Below are 22,315 nucleotides of genomic sequence, written 5' to 3'. Positions count from 1 at the left end.
GTTGCTAAGCACTGTGCTGAATACACACATCACAAAGAAAAGGGACTAAATAAGTCAGCTTTGGTACAACATTGTGAATGGAATGGCTGCAAAGTACTGCTGGAAATAATGACAATAATGTTGTATGTTACAATTTACAGGTATTCAGTTACAAAGGTGGCAGCTGAGATTCAATTATGCACAACAGTTTCAAGACAGATCAGGTTACACGCTGGACAGGACATGGGAGTGACTTTGATTACATAGAAAAAAAAGAACAATTTTCATAGGTTATAGTAAGATGGGAGTGGCAGTTTCAGTGCGATACAGCCTCCTTGCTGTCTTTGATACCATGGGGCCGGATCTGATGCTTGACTGAGCTTGCAAACCAAATATAAACTCACTTCACCTGTGGAAGGTTCTAGCCTTCACTGCTTCAGAAAAGCTAAGGAGAACACATTGTCATTCTTGGCATTCTGTAGTTTTAATCCTTGAAGATGACAGAGTGCCAGCTGTTGTAAGGTCAAGAATTATAGCTCAACTGACGTGATTTGAAAAGTAAGAGTATTCATCTTTGTAATTTGGCTCAGAAATTTATTAAAATGTATTACAGTTTGATATGCATACACAATATGTCTGTTAATTTGATTTTTCTTTTCAGGTTCGTGAGGAATACACTGATGTTGAAAGACATAATGCTCGTCATTTTGCACAAACTTTACAATCCCTGCTACCATCACTTTTGGCACTACGTAGCTCAATTGAAGTAGATGAAGCAATTCAGGATTTCTCTTCGAAATACTGCCAAGGTAAATATTGTTTGCATTTCCTTATAAAAGAGTATGTCCTCTTGCCTCTCATGGCAAAAATTTTGCCATTATGTGTGGTGGAAATGCCAGGTATCAGAACTATCCAGTTTGAAAGTTTATGGGTTTTCCACACAAAACACACATTTTATATTGGAAAAAGTGTTCATAACAATGGAATGAAAAACAATCTTGTTAAATGGATGTGATAATAGAGGAAGTAATTACAACTGGTTCAGTAGGCAGACCAGATACAGCTGCACCAACATGAGTGTTTTCCTACAGAGTTCCAGGAGTATGCACTGAGGTGACAAAAATTATGAGATACCGTCTAATATTGTGTAGGACCTCATTTTGCCAGATGTAGCACAGCAGCTCGATGTGGCATGGATTCAAAAAGTCCTTGGAAGTCCCTACTGAAATATTGAGTCATGCTACCTCTACAGCTATCCATAAATTTAAAAGTGTTGCTGCTGCAGGAGTTTGTGCAAGAACTGACCTCTCAATATGTCCCATAATGGTCAATGCGATTCATGTTGGGTGATCTGTGTGCCACATCATTTACTCAAATTTTCCAGAATGTTCTTCAAATCAATCATGAACAGTTGTGGCCTGGTGACATGACACCATTGTTTGGGTCTGTGAATAGCTGCAAATGGTCTCCACATAGCTGAACATAACCATTTCCAGGCAATGATTTCTGGGCAATGATCGGTTCAGTTGGACCAGAGGACCCAATCCATTCCATATAAAACCAGCTCAGACCATTATGGAGCCACTGTCAGCTTGCACAGTGCCTTGTTGACAACTTGGGTTCAAGGCTTCAGGGGGTGTGCATCACACTCATGCCCTACCATCGTCTCTTACCACCTGAAATGACTCTTATCTGACCAGGTCATGGTTTTCCAGTCATGTAGCATCCAATCAATATGGTCACGAGTCCAGAAGAGATGCTACAGGTAATGTCAACCTGTTAGCAAAGGCACTCGTGTCAGTCATCAGCTGCCATAACCCATTACTGCCAAATTTTGCCACACTGTTCTAAGGGATACATTTATCATACATCCCACATTGATTTCTGTGGTTATTTCATGCAGTGTTGCTTGTCCCTTAGCACTGATAACTCTACGCAAACACTGCTGCCCTCAGTCGTTAAGAGAAGGCTGTTGGCTACTGTGTTGCTGTGGTGGGAGTAATGTCTGAAATTTGGTATTCTCGAGACACTCTTGACACTGTGGATCTCAGAATATAAAATCCCCTAATGATTTACAAAATGGAATGCCCTATGCTTCTAGCTCCAACTCCCATTTTGCGTTCAAAGTCTCTTAATTCCTGTTGTGCAGCCATAATCTTGTCAGAAACTGTTTCACAAATATCACTTGAGTACAGATTAGTGCTCTGCTAATGCACTGGCCTTTTATACCTCATGTACACAATACTACTGCCATCTGTGTATGTGCATGTTGCTATCCCATGACTTTTGTCATCTCAGTTGTACAGGAGAAAGTTTTATTCTGAGTAAGAAAATAGTAGACAAATTTTGCTAACAGTGATTTATCATATCCTTTGCAGCAAAAATGATGTTACAAACAAATCAAATGGCTGTCATTCCTCATAAATAACTCATTAATTCACACACAGCGTTCCATGAGGTGGAATGAGTCAAGTTACAGAGTAACAACAGAAGCATCTACTGAAGTGTTCTTCTATAAAGCATACTGCCACAACTTACGCCAAGTGCTAGTCCACTCATATATTTTTACATGCATAAGGGGGGGGGGGGGGGGGGGGGAGTGAGGAGAGCAGCTACTTTGGAAAAAGTCACTGCCCTTCCATTTGTTCAAATCAACTTCTACTTCATACTTGGCATTAACTCTAATTTGTTGATTTCAGATAACACTCTCAGCTGTCTATATTACTAGGAAGTTAAAACTGTTAATATGCACATAAGTTAACATTCAAAAGTCCATTTACAAGCTTGTATCACAAAATCCTCACAAACTTATGAAGTTGAATATTTTTTGTGATGTTTTAAAAATGAATAATAATAGATCATATAACAATATTGTGAAAAGTTGCTACTCACCATATAGTGGAGATGCTTAGTTGCAGATAGGCACAATATAGAAACTGTCACAAATATAGCATTTGGCCAGTATGGCCTTCCTCAAAGTTAGATGACAGACACACACATACACACGCACACAGATGCAACTCACACACACGACTGCAGTCTCCACTGCAGTTGGAGACTGCAATCACGTGTGTGTGAGTTGCATTTGTGTGAGTGTGTAGGTGTGTGTCTGTTGTCTAATTTTGATGAAGGCCTTACTGGCCAAAAGCTGTATTTGTGACAGTCTCTTTATTGTGCTTCTCTGTGGCTCAGCATCTCTGCTATATGGTGAGTAGCAACATTTCTTTTCATAATATTGTTACATTCCATCTCAGAGTTTCCATTGTTTAATAGATCATTTAATGTGAACATAGTGATGAAATTTTTAAAAAAATGTCTGCTTTGTAGAAATAGTGGGATACATGCATTAATTGTATTCAGTAATGAGAGCCAAAGATAAATTGTAAATTGTATTCTGCCAAAACAAAGGTGGCAGAGAATGTACTATGGAAAAATAAAAATGAAATTGGTTATATGTCATCATCATCATCATCATCATCATCATCATTTCAGGCCTTTCAGTATATTTTTCTCCATTGGGCTTGTAGTGCAGGATTTTCTTGGGAATTCAGTGACCTGGTATTCTCATGATGTGTTGTCTTTAATCTTCACAGTGTTTTTAAATTTTATCGTTCATGTTGAAAATATTTAATTCTGTTTTAATATCTTCATTTCTAATTGTGCATCTTATTGTGCAGCCCTTTGTTTTACTTAAGAACGTCACCTCTACTGTGTGTATTATTATTATTATTATTATTATTATTATTACACACATTACAGGCCTTTTATCAGACCATGCAAAACATTCATGACTACTTGTTCTTCTTTTCTTCCAGTACTCCTTCATTCATTCACTAAAGGCTCTCTGCCTTTTTTCTGTCCACTTTGGAATTTGGGCTTTAGTTGCTGTTTTCTCTGACATCACTTCCGACTTATACACCTTGTGTCCATAGATGCTTTTTCCATGACGTCCACTGAATCTACCTGAGCTATTTGTAGATCAATTTTGAGTTGTCATCCAGAGTTTAGTGGTCTTGAGTCTCTGGATGTACCTGAGGATTCTGTTGGTGAGTCTGGTCTGTGGGAGTCTGCTTATGTGTCCATAAAATTTTAGTTGCCTCTTTCTAATGTCTACTGTGATATTGGAGAACTTCTCTGTGGTGTCCATAGAGTGAAGCCTATATCCATTGTCCATGAGTTTTGGCCCAATAATTTTCCTAATGATTTTTCTTTCCTGTGTGAGAATGTTCTCAAGGTTGGCCTTTGTGTGTATCATCAGTGTCTCACTGCCGTATAGCATTTTGGTGCAGGTGGACAGACATTTCTTGTTGTAAATACCCTGTTTTTTGTATAAGGCTCTCTTCATTTTCAATAACCTTGTCTTCTGGGCAATTTTCTCCTTTCCTGTCGGTTCGAGCACTTCTTCTATGCACTTAAAGTGTGTGACCCTGTTGATCTTGCCATACTTTGTGTTCAAATTTGGAATGTTTAATTTCGTGCAGAAGAACTCAGTTTTCTGAAAGGAAATGTGTAGCCCTATTTTTTCTGAACACTCTTTGAGTACTTCTGTCTGTCTGATAGCTGTAGTTTCATTATCTGTGAGTAGTGCCAGATTGTCTGCAAAGGCTAGACAACCATCCCCCCCACTTGTCCTTGGGCCATCCAAGTTACACTGGCTTCCAATGGCCTTGTATTTGCAGCTCTTTCTCCCATTCCTTGATGACCTTATCCAGCACTAGGTTGAAGAGGGGCAGTGAGAGTCCGTCACCTTTGCAAACGCCTATCTTGATCTCAAAGGGTTCGGGGATTTCTCCCTTGAACTTCACCTTAGATGTCGTGTCTGTCAGTGTCTGATCAGTCGCAGTGTCTTTCCGTCCAAACCTTGTTGATGTACACTACTGGCCATTAAAATTGCTACACCAAGAAGAAATGCGGATGATAAATGGGTATTCATTGGACAAATATATTATACTAGAACTGACATGTGATTACATTTTCACACAATTTGGATGCATAGATCCTGAGAAATCAGTACCCAGAACAACTACCTCTGGCTGTAATAACGGCCTTGATACACCTGGGCATTGAGTCAAACAGAGCTTGGATACCCATGCACCTTCAACATGATACCACAGTTCATCAAGAGTAGTGACTGGCGTATTGTGACGAGCCAGTTGCTCGGCCACCATTGACCAGACATTTTCAATTGGTGAGAGATCTGGATAATGTGCTGGCCAGGACAGCAGTCGAATATTTTCCATATCCAGAAAGGACCGCACAGGACCTGAAACATGCTGTCGTGCATTATCCAGCTGAAATGTAGGGTTTCGCAGGGATCGAATGAAGGGTGGAGCCACGGGTCATAGCACGTCTGAAATGTAACGTCCACTGTTCAAAGTGCTGTCAATGCAAACAACAGGTGACAGAGACGTGTAACCAATGGTACCCCATACCACCACGCCGGGTGATACGCCAGTATGGCGATGACGAATACACGCTTCCAATGTGCGTTCACCGCGATGTTGCCAAACACGGATGCAACCATCATGATGCTGTAGACAGAACCTGAATTCATCTGAAGAAATGATAGTCTATTCTGCTGCAAATGTTGTCGGACTTCGTGCAGATGGTTGTGTCTTGCAGACATTCCCACCTGTTGACTCAGGGATCTAGACATGGCAGCACGATCCGTTACAGCCATGCGGGTAAGATGCCTGTCATCTCAACTGCTAGTGATACGAGGCCGTTGGGATCCAGCACGGTGTTACATATTACCCTCCTGAACCCACTGACTCCATATTCTGCTAACAGTCATTGGATCTCGACCAACGTGAGCAGCAATGTCACGATACGATAAAAACACAATCATGATAGGCTACAATTCGACCTTTATCAAAGTCGGAAATGTGAGGGTTGCATTTCTCCTCCTTACACGACACATTACAACCACGTTTCACCAGGCAACGCCGGTCAACTGCTGTTTGTGTATGAGAAATCGGTTGGAAACTTTCCTTATGTCAGCACGTTGTAGGTGTCCCCACCGGCGCCAATCGTGTGTGAATGCTTTGAAATGCTAATCATTTGCATATCACAGTATCTTCTTCCTGTTGGTTAAATTTCGCGTCTGTAGCACATCGTCTTCATGTTGTAGCAATTTTAATGGCCAGTAGTGTAGAATGTTGAACAATAACTGTCCCTTGATGGAGTCATGTGCCTTCTTGAAGTCACCGAAGGTGCATATAACTGGACTGTTCCTGAAGGCTTTGATTTTCAGGGTAGTCTTCAGATTGAAGATTTGTTCTCCACAGGAATGACCAAGGCGGAAGCCTGCCTGGTACTCACCGATCTTATGTTCCAGTTGGTCCTGTGTTCTTTGGAGTAGGCAAGCTGAGAGTACCTTGTATGTGACTGGTATTAGTGAGATGCCCCTGTAATTGTTCACCTCTGTGGGGTCACCCTCTTTGTGCAGAGTGTGGATCAGTGTGCATTTCCAGTCGTCTGGCTACTTTTCTGATGTCCATATGTCAGTGATGATCTGTGTGAGTTCTCTGAGTGAGTTTGGTCCAAGGCTTTTTAGTAGTTTGGCCACTATGCCATCTTCACCAGATGTCCTGTTGTCTGGCTACTTTTCTGATGTCCATATGTCAGTGATGATCTGTGTGAGTTCTCTGAGTGAGTTTGGTCCAAGGCTTTTTAGTAGTTTGGCCACTATGCCATCTTCACCAGATGTCCTGTTGTTTTTGAGGCTGAGGATGTGCCTGTGTACTTGCTCTTGTGTTGGGGGTAGTGAGTCTGTGTTCTCCTTATTTGTCAGTGCCAGTTTTCCGTCACTATTTCTTAAGCAGAGGTTCGGTGGCATGTATATTCAGATATGCCCTGCAAGTGTCCTGTAGAAGTCCCTTGCCTAGTTGTTGCAGAAGTTGTCCTCTATAGTGTCTAGCTGTTCTTTCAGGTATTTCCTCTTGGATTGTCTAAAAATTTTTACTGTTGTCTTTCACATTTCATTGAACATCTGTAAATTTTCTGGGGACATGGTACTATTGTGTTTCTGGTATGCCAAATTCCTGGTGACGAGTGCATTCTCACAATCAGTTTCCCACCAGGGGTGCTTGGTATTCTTCTTCAGAGGAATGAGGGCTTGTGCTTTTTCTTTCTTGTTTTTTTTTCCAGTCACTTGTATGTTCTTTTTCCCAAGCTCTCTTTCACTCCAGAGTCAGTGATCTTTGATGTGTCAAATTTCAGAGGGGGGGGGGATGTTCCTAACAGAGAATTCTATTGGAGGTGAACTTGACTTTGATAAATGTTAGGTAATGGTCAGAACAATGTTCCTGTATGTCATGGATCTCTTTCTGTACTGGGTACAAGATTGCCACATGGTCAATTTGGAACTCGCATAACTGCTGGACTGGTGAATGCCAGCTTTTCTGTTTTCTGAGGGATGTCGACATGAGCTTGAGGTTGTGCTGCTGGCAAAGTACTTTGAGCCGTGTGCCATTTTTGTTGGTGAATTTATGCGTGGGATAATTTCCAACTGTTTTCCTGTGCATTTTTTTCTCTGCCAATCTGTGCATTGATATCACCCATGAGAAGTTTGATGTCATCCTTGGGGTCTTTGAATAATACCTTCTCAAGGGTTGACCAGAATTTATCTGCAGCCTATGGGTCTCTCTTGTTGCTCTGGTTAGTAGGGGCATGTACATTGATCAGTGTGTATTTTTTGTTGGCGCACTGAATGCACTTGGTCATCCTTTGGTTGTTTACTGGTGTGACTTCTCTGATAGATTTAAGTATGGTATTATGAACCACAGAGGCCATCCCCAACAGTGGAGTGCCTTTGGCAACTTGCCTATCGGTTTCGCTCTTAAAGATGCGGTACTTGCCTTAGTCTGTGGTGTCTTCGTCTGTGAAACGTCTCTCTTGCAGTGCAAGGATCAGTATCTTCTGCCTATCAAGTTCTGTCACTAGGTTGTGCAGCTTTCCAGGCTGTATGAGAGTGTTGATGCTGAAGGTGCCTATGTACGTTGGTGTCTTGTGTGGGAGTTAGCCAGAGAACTCTGACTTTCTCTGTGGTCATGGAAGTCCGGGTCCCCCAGAATCCGAGTGCCTCGTTGCCACCTGTCGATGGGTGGATGGGTTACCACCTGGGGTATTGCTGTTATTACTTACACGAGTCATGTTTGCTTGTAAGCATTGGTTCCAGTGGCCACCCACTGGGTTTGTTAGAATCAGGGATTGTCAGTTCCTGAAGCATGTATTGCAGCCACATTTCACTGAGTGAATAGACCTGACCAGTTGCCGGTGGCTACCACTGCAGATGCGACTTCTATTTGGTATACTTTGATTTAATATACTCCATCAGTCCTGAGTACTGGGCTACCTCTTCCGCCACCTATGCTGATTTGAAGTCCATCTTCTCCACCACAGACGTCGTTGAGGTCTTCACCGTAACCTTGGCAAGGGGCCCTATAACAGGTTACTACCATCCGGAACCAGATGGACCCTGGTTTTTTTAGCGAGGTTGATAATGCTCCCACTCCTCCTTCCTCATCACTTGCGATATGCGGCTTCGGGCTTGCGATGGGCAGTGGCATAGTTTGTGAAACATTATTATTATTAAATTTATTAATTAATTATTTTTAATCCAACATTCACTTCCATAAGATAACTCAGGAATCACCATCACCTTTTAAAATTTTGTGATGGGGTCTTTTTGAACTAAATGTATTGATGTTCTGCTAATGATACCACATACAGATTGCAGTTTGTGTATATTGTTGTCAATATTAGAGTCAGAATCAAAACATACAGAACAGCCTAAATAAGAGATTTGAGAAATTTGTTCTAAAACTGAATTATCCAAAACAATTTTTGAACTGAGTGGATGTTTTCCTCAGAATGTGATTGTTTTCATTTTATTACTAGAAATTTTAAGTTGTGCTTATTGACTATTTCCTTAAGCTGATATTGAGATCATTGGAGGTCATCATAATTCTTTTGAATAATAACAATATCATCTGCAACAGAAGCACATTCAGGTATTCCTCATTCTTTATCTGAATTTCTTTGTTTACTTTCCGTTTCCATTTATGAAGAATGAAGTCAATGTAAATATTAAAAAGGACAAGTGATATTTCACACCCCTGTCTCACATCTTGGTTAGCAATTACGTCTACTAATTTTTTACTACCTCTATTGTGTGATAAGAGTATTCATATTCAGACATAATCCTCCATTCGCTATCACATTGTTAAAAGCCTTTTGAAGATTGATAAAGGCCATATGGGATTCTATATTAAATTCTTTGTGCTTTCCTATAATATTTTTAAATATAAACACATTGTCTGTGCATGAATGACTTGACAGAAATCTGTTTGTTCTTCAGAAATAACAGCTTTATGTGATTATTGATTATTTTTGAGTACAGTTTTTAGGGAGTTTTCAGAAGAATGATGTCACAAAAGATTTTACCATCATCGATTTTCCCTTTCATAAAAAGAAAGGGAAATCCTGCTGTATACCAAGAGTCTATGATCTTTCAGTTCCTCCAGCATTCATTATTTACTTGTAAAAATCTTTTATCTAGTAATAACCCTCCACTTTTAATTAGTTCCACACTTACTGCATCCATTCTGGTAGCATTCCTGTTCTTCATGCCTGTCAAAGCCTCTTGTAGCGCCTCCATAGTAACTGGATCTACAATTGCATTCTGCATAGTTTCTCCTGTGTCATCTTCGGCCCTCTGGGCTGGGATATAGCCTTTTTCAATAGGTATAATGTTCAGTGAGGCAGTGTCTTTTTCTTCCTTTTGTTCAGGGCTTTCATGACTTTGTATCCACAATACTGTCTACTGTGTATGTCATACTCTAAGATGCTTATAAACAAGTCCCACCACTCATTGTGTGCTTTGTACACTATTTGCTCAGTAGGGTTCCCTTTATACTTTGTATGTTTCCCAATTCTCTGATGTTTTTACCTGTAGTAACTTCAAATAAGCTACTTGTTTTTCTTTAATGGCTTCTCTAATTTTCTTGTTCCCAGTAAAATGTATTAGTAATTTTAAAATTATTAAAGGAATCAAATTGGTGTAGCTTATGCCCATTATTAATAAGAGCCTTTTTTCTAAATATTCCTACTATTCCTGGTACAGTTAAGTTTCCAGCTATTCTTGCATTAAAATCACCAGCGATGACAACATGGTCTATCTTGTTAGTTTTGTTCACTTCTTTCTGAAGGTTGTCATAAAAAATATCAGTATCATCCTACCTTGCCTCCTCTGGGCCGTAAACACCTATGATTGTTAGATGACTTTTGGACTTTGAAATCTGACTGTCATTATTTTTTCATTAATGAAGCTGCATTCATGAATTTTTCTTCTCTATTTATTATTTACCAAAACTGCTACTCCACCTTTCTAGCCTTTTTTCTTTTTGAAGCACAACTGGAAGGCACCCAGTAGTCTGTCAAATCTTTTGTTTCTTTTATCATTTTCTTAGTTTCTGTTGTTCTCACAATACCTGTGTTCCTCTCTTTGGATTCCTGATCTAACTTGCTCTCTTTATTGGTCAATCCTTGGATATTCCACATTGCCAAAGACATAGAATCTGTAACCCGAAATTGTTTGTCCTTCAAGATTCTCTAATTGTCACTAGTTAATCCAGTTCTGTGTCTGAGGCTGTGTGTGATTTTGTTAGTAATTTTACAATCCCTTGGCTGCGTTAAGAGTGCTGCATAGGTTATACCACATGATGGGGCTGCCACCTCTAGGTGTTATGATCTGACAGGTTTTCTGTTGGGGTTGTCTCCTTTAGGGAAGCTGGCATCACTGTGACTCTAGAACCCTTCCTGCCCTGTGTTGGGGGCCACATTTTGCCTGGTTCCTCATTTGAGGCCACTTTGGTTTGGGTGACCCCGCCACTAGCTATGTTACTGCTGGCACAGCTCTCACCTTCATCAGAACATGCAAACCTTCCCACCCTTCACTGAAGGTGCCTTCAATAGGTGGTGTCTCCTAGGAGGCCTTTATGTGTTATCAAACACTATCTTCACAAATAATAAATTATGGTTTGGAGTCCACCACAGTGAACACAGGTTAGTAAGGCATAGAATTAACTAAACACCAAGAAAAAGTGATACACAAGCATCCAGTCACTGAATCAGAGATTTTTATACAAACAAACAAAAGCATCAAATAGCTGAACACACCAGTTCAAGGTTCAAGAGATGTAAGAAAGAGTATCCTTAAAACAGAAAATAGGATGTGAGTTTATTACATTCATTCTTTTGGAAACCAGTAAATATAGCACAGTTATTAAGAAAAATATGATCAGTATTTCACCAGAATCATGGTGACCAAAGGAGAGGAGAAGAAATATGTATTACTAAATGGCTAAACTGATTTGTGGTTCATGATGCACTGTCAAATTCACAGTTTGTGTATCTAACAGCCTCCAATGGCAACAAAAATTTTATTTCCAATGTTTTGTATAATTACGGACTGAATTTAAAATGCTATTGAAATGTACTCATTAAGAGGTATAATCTTATGTTAAATGTTTGACACACTAAAACAACCATTACAGTTAGGACCTGTTTATTCTCTTGTGGCAGTGTAGTTCATTGTGTGCAAATACTCACTCTATATTCATCCAGCATTTGAGAATGACAGCACTTAATGACTTGCAACAAACTTTGTACATAATTTCAAACCAATCTGAAACTTTTTATCACTGACACCCCACAAAATGGTGAAATGAAAAAGGTATCGCTAACTACACAACAGGTATATTTCTTGATGTAACTAAAGTGTTTGATACAGTAGACCACAACATATTGTTAAATAAGTTAGACGTACAGGGAATAAGGGGACTTGTGAAAAAGTGGTTCCAGTCATATCTAAAAAATAGAAGACAGATAACTGAAATCTCACATATTTCAAGTTGCTCAAACTATATTGTAAAGTATACTTCAGACCCAAATTATGTAAATATAGGTGTTCCACATGGTAGTGTCCTTGGCCCAATACTATTCCTCATTTACATAAGTGACTTCCACATAGCATCAAGCATATTGTTTGCAGATGATTCAAATGTTCTTATCAATGACAAATCACCAGATGCACTGAAAGAAAAAGCCGAACAAACACTAAACAGTGTTTGTGAGTGGGTATCCAATAATAAACTAACACTAAATTAAAAAAAAAAAATGCTGTTAACTTTTGTGCCTGCAAAAAATCACACTATAACAACTTTAAGTTAAACAGTGAAACTATAGAATGTGTAGACTACACAAAATTTCTTGGTATCCATGTTGACAGTAAGTTAAAGTGGGAAGAACATATTAAAATACTTAGTAACAGAATTGATACAGCATGCTATGCTCTTAGAATTCTGACTACAGTGTGTGATAGATACTACAGGTGTCAGATCTGTGTATTTTTCTTATATCCACTCTGTTATTACCTGTGGAATAATATTTTCGGGGGTCAACAGTAAAAATAATCAAATAGTTTTCAAATTATAGAAAAGAGCAATTTGTATAATAACCAACAGTGACAGTAGGGCTCACTGCCTTGAACATTTTCAAAAGCTGGAAATCCTGACTGTCCCCTGTGGATACATTTTTCAAAGTATTATGTATGTAAAAAAAATATTGACTGCTATGTTAAAAATTCTTTAGTACACAGCTATGAAACTAGAAACCAATACAATCTGCATCTAGAGAGGAAAAATAAAGTTAAAATCAGCAGATGATGTTGTACAATGGGCCGGCCTGTGTGGCCGAGCGGTTCTAGGCGCTGCAGTCTGGAACCGCGCGACCGCTACGGTCGCAGGTTCAAATCCTGCCTTGGGCATGGATGTGTGTGATGTCCCTAGGTTAGTTAGGTTTAAGTAGTTCTAAGTTCTAGGGGCTGATGACCTCAGAAGTTATGTCCCATAGTGCTCAGAGCCATTTGAACCATTTTTTGTTGTACAATGTCGTTAAATTATATAATAAATTACCCCAAAATATAAAAGATATTGACACAATTGGACAGTTCAAAACAAAACAAAAATTATTAAATAAAAGTTATTACGCAGTAACGGACTATCTGAATTAAAACATGTAGTGTAATTAAAGTATCCTGCTTTGTAATACATGAGGAAATAATTATAATATTAAATTCAGAATTGTACAGTACTATAAGACAATTACACAAGGGTATAAAACTAATGTAAGATACTTTAAAAATGTGTGTAAATATTAATTTTATGTGTATAAATTGTAGGTATATTGACAAAATCCACACAATGTAAATTGTTACATGGATTAATAAAGAAATCAATCAATCAATACATTTTCACTGTTCGTGCAGTAAAACTGTTGCATCAGGCATTACATTTTAATATATTATTTTTTTACTACTAACTCTATTTGCAACACATTTTGCAGACAATATCCACATATACCAGTGAATGTACTTGTAAAATATATCATTGTATGATACACATTTCAGGGGATATTATGTCATAAGCATTGAGATGTATGAGAAACTAGCTGTTGCTTAAAATGGAGTGCAAATTACCCAGACTCTGCTCGTCCAGTGTTTGATAATGAGAGCACTTAGTGACTTCCAATAGACTTTAAACATAATTTCAAATCTTTTTAAAACTTTTTTCGCTTACATGTTTAACGTCAAATATTTGACACAGTAACTCATCCGTAAAGTAATTGTAAGTTTGAAAATGTTTGAACATCAGAGTTTGATTCTTTAAAGAATTGGGGGTTTGCAGGATTAATCTAAATGACAATATAAGTTGTACAGAATTAACTGAACTAAATAAAACTAATCAGACACAATCATTAGAAAATGGTAGAAAGTACAAACAGATCTTAAGAACTACAATTAGTGGTAGACAGAAGTAGAAATGAAGTAAAATTGGCACATGTATCAGCTAGGCAACATTTCACACTATTCAAGATGTTGATTGACACTATTAAGAGTGACTGTAGGATCGTACTAGAAGTGAGCAAAAATTCCATTAACATTTCGTGCAATGTACCTAATGAAACAGAAATCCAGATACTGTGTTGTGAATATGTTTATATGTTTGTGAGATATTGTCAGAAGAATCTGATGTTCTGGCCTATCACTGATAAAACCCCTTTAAACTGTTCGTTGCTGGAACTTCCACTCTTAAAACACACACACATATACAAGCATGCAGTGCGTGTGGGCTTGCTCTCGCACATATATGCATGCACCCCCCCCCCCCCCACCCCCCCACACACACACACAGAGAAGATAACAAGTAGAAACAATTTTAGTTTTGTATTTGAAGTAAATTTTATTATTCATTTGATTCTTCACATCCTTATTACTCACTTCTCTGAAACAAATACTTTTCCCCCCTCAGTGATGAGCTACCCCTGATTATGATGCACAAGTTATTACTGAATGACGATTTGATTAGCAAATAATTTTTTTGGCATTCTAGGCTTCAAAATGTGTACTATGCATAACCAAAAACCCCAGAGCTAAGATTTTTAAGGGGTTCAGTTACATTTGACTACCAGTGCAGGTGCTTTTCAAGATAAACTATTAAATCTTTCATTGTCACTCTTAAGATGTGGTTGATGCATGCAGCAGTAAAGATGAATTCCAAGTTGAACTTAAGAGCACTTTATTCACATCAGAAGTTCACAATAAATTTGATGTCAAATAAAAACTGAAAGAACATTCATAACCGTTTGAAAGTAACAGTAATGAAATTCACTTTCTTTGTACCAATTCCGAAAGAAGTTGTTTCCTGAGTGGCTGGAGGTGTGGCATCTAGGAGGGCTGCATGGTGTGGTTTACTGTGAAGTAATGTGTAGATGGTACAGTATAGAAGGAGATGTCTGTGCTACTCTCAGCAGTTCTGATTGATGAGCTAGCAGGTGTAGCCAGCTACTGGCCCAGAAATGAGTGAGCAGTTGAATGCTGCCACTGGAGGCTGTTCTTTGCCTTAAATATCCGGCAGGAAAAAGTCTGAAACCACCTGATGTACAGACAGTATTTGTTCCCTTCATAGCAGCGCCTCTGGTTTCTTGATGCATGCACTTCTCAGAAGCATGGTTGGTGGACCCTTGTAGTACCTGTAACAAGTGGACTGTCAAAAAATTGTATGTATACAGTATTGTGTCCACAATATGCAATGGATGCCCTTGTGGTATTTGTAAATCGTCTTGGGAGGAGAGGTACCTGTGAGCCAAGGGTAAGCAACCCACAGGGCATAGGTGTTGTGCTGGAAGCGCAATGTGTTTGGTCTATGGCCAATATACAACACTCCTACCCCCTCGAAAAGTTGCTGAAGCCAACTTGCTTTGGAGCTTCCCTTGGGTGACATTAGAGGTCCAAAGGAATGAGGGGTCCTGAGTGACTGCAGCCCAATCCAACGGACTCAGGGGCAGATGGTTTGATGCGAATGTTGTTCAGGTTTTAGCTGACGCGGGCCAAGGTGCGGGGAGAAAGTGCAGGAGAAATAGTGGTAGCATAGAAAGCAACCTGTTGTGTGCCACCCAGGGGCCCTCAGAGGGAGGCCTAGTGAAGCAGTACAACATCATTTAATGACCCTAGGAGCTACAATGTATGGACTTGAACCTCATCATCATATGTCCAGGCAACCTCCAGAGTAGGGCTGACGATGGCTGCAGTTGACCTTGTGTGAGCTGTGATGGTGCTGGAGGCACTGTCAGGGCTAAGCAAAGTAGTGCCGATAGCCTGGCAGTGCTAACGATAGGGACGAAGTCAGAAGTCACTTACAAACTGTGAACGTCTGTCACTATCTAGGAGAACATAGGGGAGGATTGGCACAGAAGCATGAAAGAGGGCATAAGGAATGCATGAATGTAGGATGGAGCTTGGAGAGTAGAGATATGCCACAGAAAGGAAGAGAAAGGGAATGGGCACAGGAGCACGGAAAAAATGTATACCACAGAGAAGGATGTGTGGGACACAGAAGCAGAGGCATGTGGTTCTGTGCTGTCCTTGAGGGAAAGAGGTCTGCCATGGGTGCATCAGCTGGAAGTGGTGGTGCATATTGGCAGGCAGAGCTGAGCTTGACCTTGGGATACAGCTTTGGGCTCTGCTGTAATAGAGCTTGGGAATGGCACTGAGACTGCAGCCTGTCAGCCTTGGACAAGGCTGGGAAATGGCAGTGGCTGGGTGGCAATTGAGTTGTGATGATGTGTGCAGAGAGCCGCCTTCATCGTCATGGACTTAAGTCTCCAAGTGGTGCACTACCCTTGCTTTGGCTGCGTCCTTTGGTGAAGGTGCAACAGGATGGGAGCAGTGTTGAGCTCACATCCAGAGTACAGTTAGTTGGTGGCATGTGTATTGGGTGCAGTGAGAATGTAGGGGCCTCAGAGGAGCTGGAAAATGTGTCATGCGCTTTGCCACCCTCATAAGGAAGGCCACCATGGCTGCATCTCTGTGGTGAAGGTGTGAAATTGCAGGGCAGTGTGGGGTGTGTCAGAATAACAGTGGCTGATGGCCTATGAGTTGCAGTGTGTGGACTTGAACCCGATCATCATATGTACATGTGATACCAACTTCTGGATAAGGTCCGATCATGGCTGCAGTATGCAGAGAAGCATCAGGCATGGTTGGATGTGGGCAGCGGATGGGCCGTAAATGAGAGGAGTAGATGGTGCAAGAGCCAATGGAGGCACTGGAGCCAAATTAGGCTCTGCTGCTAAGTCTGACACTGGAGTAGCCATGACGCTTGGCAAAGTGACACCAACTACCTGTGATAAACTGTCCTCTTGACTTCGTTTCACAAGAGACAGTTACATCAGTGATGAACTGTCCCACATGATATTGATTCACCACCAGCTGTGATCTCCAGAAACCCTTAGGGTATACCAAACAAACACTTGTCATTTAAGTCCATGCAGTCGACAAAAATGCAAAAAATGTAAACACAGCTTAAAGTCATCACTCATGTGAAGTATTCAACCTGTGCAGTAAAACAGTGACCTGGCATGTGACAAGAGAATAGTAAAAAGCACATTTGTACCATCTGTTAGACCCTTTGTTGCCACTGTAAAGACCTGTTGTGGGTGATGCACGCTTTAGTAAAGATAATTTCCAGATTGAACTTAAGAACATTTTATTCACGGCACAAGTTCACAATAAAGTTAATTACAACGACTGAAAGATTGTTCATGATCACTTGAAAGTAACATTGGTAAGAATGAGATTTTCACTCTGCAGCGGAGTGTGCGCTGACATGAAACTTCCTGGCAGATTAAAACTGTGTACTGGACCGAGACCCAAACTCAAGACCTTTGCCTTTCACGGGTAAGTGCTCTACCATCTGTGCTACCCAAGCACGACTCACACCCTGTCCTCACAGCTTTACTTCTGCCAGTACCTCGTCTCCTACCTTCCAGACTTTACAGAAGCTCTCCTGCGAACCTTGCAGAACTAGCACTCCTGAAAGAAAGGATATTGTGGAGACATGGCTTAGCCACAGCCTGGGGGATGTTTCCAGAATGAGACTTTTGCTCTGCAGCGGAGCGTGCGCTGACACGAAACTTCCTGGGAGATTAAAACTGTGTGCCGGACTGAGACTCTTCTATAAAGTTTGGAAGGTAGGAGACGAGGTACTGGCAGAAGTAAAGCTGTGAGGACGTGGCATGAGTCATGCTTCGGTAGATCAGATGGTAGAGCACTTGCCCGCAAAAGACAAAGGTCCCAAATTCGAGTCTCAGTCCGGCACACAGTTTTAATCTGCCAGGAAGTTTCAAAATTCATTGGTATCATACCAATTCCAAAGGAAGCCACATCCTGATTGGCAGTAAGAGCAGTATTCAGGAGGGCTGTGTGGCGTGGCATACTGTGAAGCAATGCAGAAATGGTGCACTGCAGAACAAAGGGTCCATGCTGGTTTGGCAAGTTCTGATTGGTGAGCTGTGAGGTGTATCCAGCTTCTGGCCCAGGACTGAGTGAACAGTTGAATGCTGCTGCTGGAGGCTGTGCTTTCCCTTAAGCATCAAGCAGGCAGAAGTACTTATGCCTGCAACCATGTGAGGTGCAGACAGTACTCCTTCCTTCCACAACAGTGATACCTGTGCTGCTTGGAAGTAAGGGGTTGGTGCTCTCTGGTGAGAAAGTGGAGTATCGACAGTAGCAAGTGGAGTATCAACAGATTGTTCATATAAAGAATAGTGTCCACAATACACAGTGCCCTTGTGGCGTTTGTCAATAGTCTATGGAGGTGAGACACATGTGGGCTGAGGGCTAGCAATCTGCAGGGTGAAGATGTGCTTGAAGCACAACAGCATTGATCTATGGTCAATATACAACATAAACATCCAAGTATTTAGATTATTCAGTTTCATGTATTCATTTATCCTCATGCATTATTTTTCATAGTGAGGTCTAGCTTTGAAAGCACTGAATTATATGTACTGTGTTTTATCTAAAATCAGTAACAGTCCATTTTCAGAGAATCTGTTGAAGTTTCTCCACTATGCTTATTTATAATACTTCCATTGTCAACAAAGAGAACTATTTCTGCTTCTTGAATAGATCTGTATTACTAAATGGCTAACCTGAGGTGTTGTTCTACTCATAGGTTACCTGTCTAACAGATTCCAGGAGGGCAGGAAAAATTTGGTTTCCGGTATTTCATACAGTTATAATGTGAATTTAAGAATTTTAAATGTTGCCGTTTGCTACCCATTAAGGAGTATAATATTATGTTAAAGGTTTAATACAATAAGGCAAGTGCAGGGTGAGTGAGCTTTATCTGATGGGTTTGGAATTTATAATACACAGTGGCATTTCAAGATGTAAGAACTTCTTTTATTTCAGAAGCTACACAGTGAATAACAGTTACCATCTTATATGTTAATTTTGACCAAATTAATCATTTGTGAAACATAATGTCCTGTAAGTGCTGGCCCTCTTTTTATTTTTTTATTTTTAGCATGTTCATCAACCCTCTGTGTGAAGTTTGTATTATTCTGGTCAGCATGTTGTGGGCTGTAGCATGGATCTCTTGCTCTGCTCAGTAGCATTCTATTATTGAAACACAATATCTGGCTTATTGATGTACACTTTGTTCTTGAGAAAACACCATGAAGCAGCCACACGGACTACGATTAGGACAGCCAGACAGTCAGGCAACATCTCCTCTGTTGGATATCACTTTCCCCTGAAACAACTTCCTTTCTTTGACCAAACACACATTTTAATGGTGAGCTGTTGCAACACCTTGCGAAAACCAAACATTTTGATGATTTTGTGCCACAGCTACGAAGTTCCAAAATGAGAAATTCATGCACCATTGTAAAATAATGCTCAGATTTCATGGTGAAAGCTCTCCTGTTTTCTTCAAAGAAATAAAGACATGTGACAAATGCAATGGACACAATTGTTTGGGCAGTAATAATGACAGTTTTGTTTATTTACACATTTAAGAAAAAAAAGAGTGTCATCTGAAATCCTTGGTTCTTCCTCCAATGCCTCTCTCAATACTTCAGCAAAATGTCTCCTCCTCACAAAGTCTTGAGGCTTCAACTTTTGAACTATTGCAGTTTTGTAGGAATGAGAGTTTAGAATCGATAAAATATGTCAGATGTATGAACTTGATAACCCAGTAGACTGAGTATGTCATCTCGCAGATTGGCTGGGACTCTGTTGAATTGCATGATGCGCAACCTCAATGTGTTCAGGTGACATGGCCATCTTCTCATTGCCCCTTGTGCATCCCCCCCCCCCCTCCCTCCTTCCTCCCCTCCACAATGCAGAACCAGTCTCACAAAATTTCTTAACCCACAGAAAAATGGTACTGCAGGTAGGAATTGCACTATTATGCGTGGCATTGAATTGATGCTGAAACTTCCTCTAAGTGCTGGCAACAGATTCTGCATTTTTAAAGGATGTCTCTATGATGAGCACCCATTGTTGGTGGCTCACCTCTCCATTGTAACTAAACTGATGCTGTAGAGGAAAACTGAGCCCAAGCATGACCCTCCACTAAAATAACTCAATCGCTACTACTAGTGTCAAAAATAACAGGCAACACTGACTCATCAGGTATTACAGTTAGAAACTGTATGTATGCCTTTAACCCTTGGCATTTAAATGACATTGAGTATATTTTCCAGTATTTGAGTGTTAGAGCACTTCACGATTTTCAGCCAACTTTATACATCATTTCAAAACTTTAGCAGACAGTTTCTTGCTGACATGCTGCACAGAATGATGAAAGGAAAACTGTTTATTGCTTCTTAGACTTTGGTATTCAGATAGTAAGACAGTAGCGTCAGATGTGACATTTCAATTTGTTACTTCTTTACTACTAACTGTCTTCATAACACTTTTGCAGAAAGTATCCGCATATAACATTGATTGTACCTGCACGCTAGAACACTTTATGACACATAGTTCAGGAGACATGGCAACATGAATAATGAGATGCATGACAAACTAGCTCTTTCTTAAAATGGAGTGCAATTTACCCAGACTCTGCTTACACTGTGTCTGATAATGAGAGTGTATAGCAACTTCCAACAAACCTTAAACATAATTTCAAATCTTTTTTAAATATTTTCTCACTTGCATGCTTGTTGTTGTTGTTGTCTTCAGTCCAGAGACTGGCTTGATGCAGCTCTCCATGCTACTCTATCCTGTGCAAGCCTCTTCATCTCCGAATAACTACTGCAACCTACATCCTTCTGAATCTACTTACTGTATTCATCTCTTGGTTGCTGTCTACAATTTTTACCCTCCACACTTCCCTCCAATACTAAATTGCTCATCCCTTGATGCCTCAGAATGTGTCCTACCAACCAATCCTTTCTTCTAGTCAAGTTGTGCCACAAGTTCCTCTTCTCCCCAGTTCTATTCAGTACCCCTCATTAGTTACGTGACCTACCCATCTAATCTTCAGCATTCTTCTGTAGCATCACATTTCGAAAGCTTCTATCCTCCTCTTGTCTCAACTAGTTATCGTCCATGTTTCACTTCCGTACAAATACTTTCAGAAAAGATTCCCTGGCACTTAAATCAGTAGTCAATCTTAACAAATTTTTCTTCTTCCGATACACTTCCTTGCCTTAGCCAGTCTACATTTTATATACTCTCTACTTTGACAGTCATAAGTTATTTTGCTTCCCAAATAGTGAAACTCATTTACTACTTTTAAGTGCCTCATTTCCTAATCTAATTCCCTCAGCATCACCTGATTTAATTCAATTACATTCCATTATCATTGTTTTGCTTTTGTTGATGTTCATCTTATATCCTCCTTTCAAGACACTGTCCATTCCATTCAGTTGCTCTTCCAGGTCCTTTGCTGTCTCTGACAGAATTACAGTGTTATTGGCAAACCTCAAAGTTTTTATTTCTCCTCCACAGATTTTAATTCCTACTCAAAATTTTTGTTTTGTTTCCTTTACTCTTTGCTCAGTACACAGATTGAATAACATTGGGGTTAGGTTGCAGCCCTGTCTCACTCCCATCTCAACCACTGCTTCCCTTTCAGGCCCCTCGACTCTTACAATTGCCATCTGGTTTCTGTACAGATTGTAAATATCCTTTCGTATTTTACCCCTGCCACCTTTAGAATTTGAAAGAGAGTATTCCAGTCAACATTGTCAAAAGCTTTCTCTAAGTCTACAAAAAAAAAGATAAATCAAGGTTATCTTCCGTCCACCAGCAAAGAACCGGGCCCTGGTTGGATCCGTTAAAGACGATTTACAACTGAAGAAAGCAGGTGTCTACAAAATTCCCTGTGAATGTGGCTCTGCATATATTGGCCAGACGACAAGAGCTGTCCATGAACGATGTACAGAACATGAAAGATACACCCGTCTGCGGCAACCGTCAAAATCGGCAGTAGCAGAGCACTGTATTTCATTGGGACATTCAATGGAATACAATAGAACAAAAATTTTAGCTCCGGTTTCCGGATTTTGGAATTCCGTAATCAAGGAATCAGTGGAAATACGTCTTGCCGATAATCTTATAAATCGTGACAACGGCTTTCAACTGGATAAAAATTGGAATCCTGTTATTAAAATTATACATTCACAGCGGAATAGACTGCGTCATTTGATACTCAATGACTAGATGATCTTTTACTTTCACCACCGAGGGCAGCACGTACAACTCGGCTATGCCGCGCATGTCAACACTTGCGGGAGAATCGGTATTAATACCGCGACTGCACCTGGGCTCTTCAGTAGTTGTGTACTCACCTGATGATGGCCGGACGTCTCTGGGCCGAAATATCGTGGCAGAATGTCGATGGGATCCGGCTGCATACCCGGAAATTATTAGAAGAACGAAAGGTTATTTCAAAAAAGTAAATTTATTTTCAATAAG

General features: G+C 40.2%; 1 protein-coding gene across 1 annotated transcript in view; it reads left to right on the top strand.

The window, feature by feature from the left end:
• LOC126335351 (brefeldin A-inhibited guanine nucleotide-exchange protein 3) overlaps window positions 1–22,315 on the top strand; it is a 295,547-nt gene that overhangs the window by 143,655 nt on the left and 129,577 nt on the right. Inside the window, exon 13 of the mRNA XM_049998536.1 lies at window positions 641–788. Within this exon, the coding sequence (XP_049854493.1) occupies window positions 641–788 (148 nt within the window). The remainder of the gene's footprint in view (window positions 1–640; window positions 789–22,315) is intronic.

Source organism: Schistocerca gregaria, chromosome 2, assembly GCF_023897955.1.
Source record: "Schistocerca gregaria isolate iqSchGreg1 chromosome 2, iqSchGreg1.2, whole genome shotgun sequence".
NCBI lineage: Eukaryota > Metazoa > Arthropoda > Insecta > Orthoptera > Acrididae > Schistocerca > Schistocerca gregaria.
The sequence above is the reverse complement of the archived record's forward strand: the minus strand, read 5'-3'. Positions and strand labels throughout refer to the sequence as shown.